This window comes from Acanthisitta chloris, unplaced genomic scaffold (genome assembly GCF_000695815.1).
Source record: "Acanthisitta chloris isolate BGI_N310 unplaced genomic scaffold, ASM69581v1 scaffold32499, whole genome shotgun sequence".
NCBI classification, from domain to species: Eukaryota; Metazoa; Chordata; class Aves; order Passeriformes; family Acanthisittidae; genus Acanthisitta; species Acanthisitta chloris.
In genome coordinates this window covers 29,935-38,318 of record NW_008691413.1, presented here as the reverse complement: position 1 = coordinate 38,318, position 8,384 = coordinate 29,935, and the positions used below count along the sequence as shown (strand labels likewise).

At 52.5% G+C, this 8,384-nt stretch overlaps 1 protein-coding gene across 1 annotated transcript in view; it reads right to left on the bottom strand.

The window, feature by feature from the left end:
• The window catches only part of GPATCH8 (G patch domain containing 8), a gene marked incomplete at its 3' end in the record, with an annotated part of 26,364 nt that overhangs the window by 948 nt on the left and 17,032 nt on the right, over window positions 1–8,384 (bottom strand). The window contains 2 exon segments of the mRNA XM_009082218.1: window positions 1–607; window positions 1,447–1,577. Of these exon segments, the coding sequence (XP_009080466.1) occupies window positions 1–607; window positions 1,447–1,577 (738 nt within the window).

Genomic DNA, 8,384 nt, shown 5'->3' with positions numbered 1-8,384 from the left:
GAATTGGAAATTGGGCTTGACTTTACAGTGGGCTGGGGGGATGTAGTGGTAGTATTCCGGTTCCACCGCCATCGGTCCATCTTCTCGCCTCATCTTCTTCAGCTTTGACAGCGTGGTGGCCAGAGAGCCACCGTCCTTGTCGTGCTGCTCGTCCTCCTCCTTGCCGTCGGAGTTATTGCTGCCTTCACCCTCCCCGGACTTCTGCAGGCCACTGGACTCTGAGGACCCTCTCTCATCGGTCTTTGCCCCATCTGCAGAACCAGACTCTTCCACGTGGTCCTTGAAAACAGAAGCTATGGTCTCCAGCTTCACCGGGGTCTTCTTCGCGAAGGAGAACGACACTCCGATCTTCTGCAGAGGAGTTCCCAGAGAGCTCTTAATGCCGAAACTGATGGCCTGAGCTGTCTGGGTGGGCACCTGGCTTGGCACCACGGTGCCCCCACCCTGCCCAGTGTTCAGGAACCCTCTGTCCATCGTCACCTCTGTGGCCTGGCCAGAACTCGTCTGCGCGAAGGAGCTGCTGTTGGCTGCGGCATCGTCGTCGTCTCCACCCTCCTCGTCCACAGCCACCGTGGTGGTCCTGAACATGGGCCCACTGCCCGGAGCGCTGTGGGACAGGGCAGAGAGAGAACAGCTCACTGGTGTCCTGTGCCTCTGCAGGGACAGCCCTGACACACTGCAGGTGCCCTTGGATCCTCCCACACACCCAACAGCCTCACAGCCCCGGGAGCACAGAAACATCACACAGCTGAAGGAAACACTGCTGGGTGAAACGATTTGGGGACGCTCTAGATCCTCCACGGAGCAAGTCCAGAGGAGGTCATGAAGCTGCTCAGAGCACTGGGGCATCTTCCATACCAGGACAGGCTGAGAAAGTTGGGGCTGTTCAGCCTGGAGAGGAGAAGGTTGTGTGGAGACCTCAGAGCACCTGCAGGAGCTGAAGGGGCTCCAGGGAAGCTGCAGAGGGATCTGTGTTAGGAGCTGCAGGGACAGGACAAGGGGCAATGGGTATAAATTGAAGGAGGGGAAATTTAGGCTGGATATCAGGCAGACGTTTTCCCTGTGAGGGTGATGAGACACTGGCACAGGTTGCCCAGGGAGGCTGTGGCTGCTCCAACCCTGGCAGTGTCCAAAGCCTTGAGTCTGTCCCACCTTGGTGGGAGGTGTCCCTGCCCTGGGCAGGGGTTGGGGCTGGGTGATCTCTGAGCTCCATCCCAGCCCCTTCACACCCTGTGAAAACCACCATGCTATGGGCTATCATTTCAGTGAACTCTCTCCTCCCCAGATCACCCCAGTGAAAACCACCATGCTATGGGCTATCAGTTCAGTGAACTCTCTCCTCCCCAGACCACCCCGGGGTGAAGCTCTGCCCTCCCAACCCACGCAGGACTCTGCAGCAGCACAGAGCTGCAGCCCCTCAGTGCTCTGGGATCCCCCAGAACTCACCACTCGGGCTGCCTCCTCTGCTCCGCCAGCTCGTGCAGGCGCCGCAGAGCTTTCTCCTGCTTCCTCTCATCCTTCCGCGACCGCGACGAGACGTTGCGAGCAAATTCCCTTTGCTTGAGATCCTTCAACCTCTGAGGCAAAAAAAAGCAGGGAGGGATCGGGTCAGTGCTGCCTGTGGCTCAGCTCCAGAGCATCTCTTTGCTGTAGCACTGGAAGTTGTGGTGTCAAGCCCCTCCCCAGGAACGTTTGTTGAGCTAGGATGGAGCAAGAGCATCTTAGCTCACCAACCCAACGGAGCACACTGCAATCCTCCCAGCAGCTAAAGGAAAAGACAACTGTTGGTCCCTCTGGCTATGACTTCAGGTTCTGTTGGCTATCCCTTTCCAATCAAACATTACTGGCTTTCCTTAGCATGGACAACAAAGCTGATTTCAAAGCAACAAGCAGATTCTGGAAGGAAAAGGGGGAGAAAAAGGAGGATTGTTTACTTTGCTGCTCTCACAGGGTGCAGATGTACTTGACAAACAGTGCATGACACGAGCCTGAAGAGCATGGGCCAAAGGACAGGAGGGATTAGCTGGTGCCAGAGTCACCCAGGAGTGACATCTGACAAAAGCAATGTACCAGTTACATTGGAGAAGGAGCCAAAAGTCCCATGCGAACGATTCCGTAAGCAAACTAGGGATGCAACGTATACCACAACCAGTTCCTTGCTCTCCTGACAGCAGTTCTGAGATGGTCTCTGAAGGGACAAACTGCTGAGTGCAGGAGGGTCTCCTGGGGTTCAGTACTTCGGGGCAGAAGCACTGAGTCCCCCAGGAATCTCACCATGAGGGAATAACCCCAACCTAAGGAATCCCAAACATCCTAACAGCTCTGAGGAAGTCTAGAGAGCCAATTCTAACAGACATCAAGCGTCCAAGACTTCAGAATGTTTTGGAAAGTCCTTGTCCTGGAGCAGTAGGAGAAGAGGCTGCTGGTTTTCCTTGGAATATCTGTGAACAGTCACTGTTTTTCTGAGTGCTCTGCTGAAGCTTAAAGCACAGAAAGCTGCACAGACAAACCTCTATCACCTGAAAGGGACTAACAGTTCCTTTCCAGTGCACAATTTGAGGCCCTCTCAAAAGGCCCAGTTCAGACTGCATCCTGTACAGCAGCTTTGGAAGAAAGTTCCATGTTTTTCAGGCACGGGCCTGAGAGACTAAGAGGACTCAGAGCAGGAGTCACTTTGGAACAATTCTCGCACAGGATGTACAAATCACTGGTGAATTCTAAGTGCTTCTGGCTGGCTGACTCTGCTTCTTTCCTGGAGCACAGTCAGAGTGCCACACACAGCCAGAGCCATCTGGAAACCACCCCAAAGCTCCAACCAGAGGAACAGAGCTGACCCAATGTAAAGAGAACATTGCTTTGTGGAGAGGGGAAGATTGGGCAGACAGAGGATTCTCTTACCTAATCGTATTTGCTAAAAGTGGTTGAGAGTTACCCAAACCAGAGGGAAGGACACACAAAAAAAGATACAGCTATAGACACTAGTAGAAAGAAACTCACTCTTGTGATCTGGGCTCCAAAATTAGAAGGGTTTGCTTTCAATACATCAGCTGAAAACGTCACATCACAGAGAAAAAAAGAAAGTAAAAATATAACAAGAGTGGAAGAGAGAAAAAAAACCACAAGCAAGCATTACTAGAGAGCTGTCAGGGTGTGTGCCAGCTATCCTAGGGAGCAGGAGCAGAGCCAGGGGCACTATAGGGGCTGGAGCACAGGGACACACACAGACACGTGGACACAGCAATGATCCCACCTGGAACAGCACAGTTACTTCCACCAGGACAAGTAAAGGGCTCAGGGGGTTGTGGTGCATGTTAAATGTTGAAGAGGACGTTTTTTTCCCGGAGGAAGGAAAAAAAAGAGCTGGATGGACTAAGCAATGCTATCAGCTTTTTCATGCCCACAGCGCGGCCGAAAGGCTCTGGGAAGCCACAGCCACCACCAGCTGACAGAACTATCTCACGGGGGGCCAACGCCAAGCCCAGATCACTCACCCATCTGGAAAAAAATATCACCCAGCTATTTACACCAGACACGAACTGCGACCTTCTCCCTTCCAGAGAAGGTGCAGGGTGCACTCAGAGCCTCCCCTGCCCCGACCAGGGCACTGGGCACCCACACCCTCCTTACTGCCACACAGTGCTGCCCCTTGGCTGCCTCTGCTCCCACAAACCTCCCACTCCTCCGAATCCCAAGTGTGAAGCAAACGAACTACCCCAGAGCTCTGTCCCTCCACAACATGCACCACAGCAGCTCCAGCCCCAGCTGAGCCCTCAGGGCACAAACCCCTGGCTGTGGTGCCAATCTGTTCCTCCCCAGACTGGGGCAAAGTTTCTCTGGTTTTACAAAGGATTGAGAGATCTTTTTGTCACACAAGAGCCAGGAGGAACAAAGGTCTTGCTGGGGAAGTACAGGAGAGAAAAGCTCCACAAATGCACTGTGCCAGCTCCTTGGGAATGTAGAGGATGGAACATCATGTGGCTCAGCTTCCTCACCTGGCCCAAACCAAAGCACTTCTCATCAGAAATGACTCCAAGTTTGCAGAGACCTGCACTGTCTCCCATAAATGCATCCTGGGGTGGGGGAAGGAGGGACAATAGGAGCCCTGGGTGCTCACCTGTAGAAACAACTCACTGCAGGAATGGAACTCTGCAAACAGCCACAGCTTCCCAAAACATCCTGGAGCTCTCACCTCTCACTTGCTGTTCCAAGCATGGAACTGAACCCACTCATTTTTCACTGCCACTGTGCACTCATTTATGCCCTCAGAGAATGGATCACCAGCTAGCCCCAGCCGTGCCCACCCTGCTGCCCAGTCCGGGCTGGGAGCAGCAGTTCACAGCCTGAAGCACAATCCCACAGAGTGAGGAAACACACAGTGCACCAAAATGCTTCTCACACTGCAGGTCTCAGCCTCCCCAGCAAGTCATTTCAACCAGAGATACTTCAGCTAGGCTTAATTTCCATCTAATCCCAAGGCAAGGGTTCATTATTCTAATCCCCCCAAAGCCCTAAATTACTCTTTGGACCACAGACATGTGTGGGTGCTGCAGGAGGCTGGATGGGTGCAGGGCTGCCCCTTCCCCCAGCACAGCATTCCACACACCACGGGGTCAACCCCTGGGGAGCTGCTCCCCCCAGCTGAACCAAAGGAGCCCTGGGAACACACCTTCCCGGGGTGAATCCTGCCCTTTTCAGTCCTCCCCTGGTGCTGAGCAACACCTGATTTCTGCAGCAGGACCAGAGCCCCAACCTGTACCAAAGCAGACACGGAGCTCCATGCTGCTGCAGGACTGCAGAACCAGGAGGCATTTTGCTCTCCACAGGCAGTGTGTTTCCTGAGGAAGCAGAAGCTTTATCTAAGCAGCAATGTGTTTTCAGTCTGTAGGATGACAGTGACCATAAAGCCAAGGAATATTCTGCCAGCTCAGTGCTTCAGCACCAGTCAGGGCAGTGTCCAGCACACCAGGACACAAATCTCCAGCACCTACAGCAAGTTTCCCCCAGTTCCCACGAGCTGCGAGCAGCCCCTCACTACCTCCAGCCTTCCTTCAGCTTGGCACTGGGTTTTATTAATAGCTGCCACCCCCCTCAGCTCCCTGACAAAGATCTGAAGTTTTCAGTCTTGTTTCTAATAAAATTACAAAGCCATCTCCACATTTCCACAGCAGTGCAAATGGAGCTCCTGGAGAACAGGTTTGCCATCCAATCTGCAGCTCCCTCAGGCCTCCAGCCATGGATTGATTATGTCCTGATCCCTGTGTAGCTCAGGAGGGGCCAAATTGGCAACCACCACCATTACCTGCCCATTCTCTGCAAATCAGCTTAAACCACCTGCATCCAGCAGCACATTGAGCATCCTGTGCTCCTGTGACCACTAAGAAGCTGCAGAGAGCCAAACCAGGCACAGCAGCGTGGGGAAACAAGGGAGGGAGCAGGAGGCAGGAACTGTCCTAACAGGAAAACCACAGAACCATCAGACTATCCTGAGCTGGAAGGGACCCACAGGATCATCAGTCCAGCTCCTGTCCCTGCACAGACACCTCAACACTGCACCCTGTGCCTGAGAGCATTGGCCAAACACTCTGAGCTCTGTCAGCCTTGGGGCCACGAGAAGCTCAGCACACACCAGATTTAGCTGGTGAGGTGGTATCTGGTAAGGCCTCCACAGCACCCAAGGAGAGTGCAGAGCTGTACAGGCTCAGGACTGGTAGTAAAAGGAGTTCTCAGTTTAAAGTGACAAAGCCAAGCAGAACAACTGAACTGTGGCCCAGGGAGAGGCATCCTTGGCCTAAAATTGCAGAGCAGAAGATGATGTTATCCCCTTAGTACAAAGCACAGCCAGACTGATTTACCAGACATGAAGATCTGAGACTTTATGCCAAACCTCATAGTGAGGAGAGGGAGGATCAGATCCACGTAGAGAGCGAGACAGGAGGCAGAGACAGGAGGCAGCTCACGTGGCAGCACCACAGCCCCAGAGCCTCCTCCTCCTGACACTGCTCCCACATCTCTGCCAGCCCCCACTAAGTGAAACAACAATAATGCACTTTTCATTCCCTGCCAGCAGATTTCTGCCTTCCTGAACCTCTGATGTCTGAGAGCGAAAGACACCATCAGCCCAAGGGATGGCAACCCTGATGGTTTAACCCAAGAGAACACCAGCTTGGCTAATCCTTGGCCATCAACATGCTCTGCATGCTCAGAAAGCAGCGAAAAGAGCAGAGAGGAAATGGCCTGCAAGTGGCTCTTTTACTTCAGCTTAATTTCCTCCCTGACACCTCATTTTCTCTGGCAGTGTGGCACAGGAGACCTGATGGCAGCAGGCTCTGCCCTGCAGGAGCCTGGCAGCCCTGGAATTGCCATGGCCAGGCCCTGCATGTTTTACTGAACCTTCTCCACCTCCAAGAGCTCTTCCAGAAGGGTTTGTCATCACTAAAACAGCAGCTGAGCAGCCAGAACTGGGCTAAGAAAAATGAACTAGAACCATGGAATGGTTTGGGTTGGAAGTGACCTTGAAGATCATATTCCACCCCAGGCCATGGGCAGGGACACCTTCCACTAGCTCAGGTTGCTCCAAGCCCCATCCATCCTGGCCTGGAACACTCCCAGGTCCATATTCCCTACCCAAGCTCCTCACTAGCTACACAAGTTTTCTTTCTACATTTGCACCTTTTGCATGTTGACAATTATTACTACTCTGCTGACAGCCAGGACTGGGCACCAGAGGCACAACCTTCTAGATCAAGGCCTTCCAGCTAAAAGGAACCCATTAAAGACACCAGCAGCTGTGACATCCATGGTTACAGCCTTTCCCAGCTGCTCACTGAAGGATCTGTGAGGAAACTGAGCTTACTGTCTCTCCTGCAGTGCCATCTGCACCCACTCCAGTTGCCTTGTCCTCTGCCTTCCTGCAAGAGGGACAGGCCACGTGGTGACTGGAGGGTTACAGGCCCCAAAAACAGCTGCACTCCTCAGCTCTCAGCCTGATAGAAATGCTCCAGAGCAGCACTGCACACCTCCACACGATGCTTCCAACACCGCGACCCAAACAGGCTGTGAGGACAATGGAAGGTCATTTTCCCAGGTAAGGAATTCTGGGTGGAATTCTAAGGTCAGTTCAGAGGTAGCCAAACGCTCTGTGACACCAGGACAGGCAGGGAATAACCAGCATAAAACCTCCCCTTTAATTGTTTGGTGTTGACACAATTTTGGTGCTTCCAAAATGTATCCGGTTGGGATCAATCCACTTACCTATCATCCCTGTATGGCAATAATCCTGAGTTCCTTCCTGGAATACAAGACAGTGTCTTTATAACTCTGGAGTGGAAAGGGATCTGAGGATGGAACATCTATTTACAGGGACAGCCTAACGCTGGCTGAGCCACGGAGGGATAGGCAAACACTTGGACGTTGGGGAATGTGGAACTAAAAATACTTGAAAGCCAAAATGATGCTGTGGAAACTGAGCCAAGAAAAAGGCAAAAACAAGCTCTGTTGCCTCTAAAAAATTACCACTGATAGTGGCAGAAATCACCACTGCAATGCCTCAAAAATTACCACTGAGAAGACAAAACATTGCAGATCATCTACCCCGAGCTGGTTGCTGCAGATATCTAAGATGCTAATGGCTCCTCTTTCCAAGGGATACAACTGCTGGGCTACTTGTAAGAAAACTTTGTGTTTTGGCTCAAAATCTTTATACTAACCTTGGTGCAACCTTGTCTTCTTGCCCAAAGAGGCACCACATGAAACAGCAACGTGCAACATACAAACAAGCACAGCTCTCTCCTCCTAAACTGCTCTGAACCTTGGAACAAACTGCTAGAAATGAGCCTCCCTGAGCAGGAGGGAACAGCAGCACTGAGACAGTGTCACTCCTGCAAACCTTTGCTGCCTCAGGGGTTCAGGTTCCTCGCTGGGGGCACACACTGCAGCCTGGCACAGAGCTGGCCAAGACATTTTTTCCCTAAGCAAAGCATGATTGCTTCTGTGTTTAAATCCCTCTGGAGGCAGAAATGAATGCTGGTGATGCAGCCACAGCTTGGAGGCTCATTCTCCCCAAAGCCTGCCTGAGGTGACTGCAATGGATGGAATTATCCAAGAACTTCACTCCTCACTAAACAATCTGCAGGACTGAGCACCTCACAGATTCTTTCTGCTGATGAGATGGTCCCACCCCTTGTGTCCACAAGACGTTTCTTTCAGGTCACTCTTCCTGGTGACTCCCTGTACACCAGCAAGAGGTGGTTGCCTTCACAGGTTGGTCTCTTCCTCCCCAGCCTCTCTGGATGCTCCAAAGGCTCTGAGCCTTGCCAGCCTCGTGTCAGGCCCCGTTAGTCACCGTCCCTTGGGCACAGTCGATGTGATCACACTGCACCAGCACT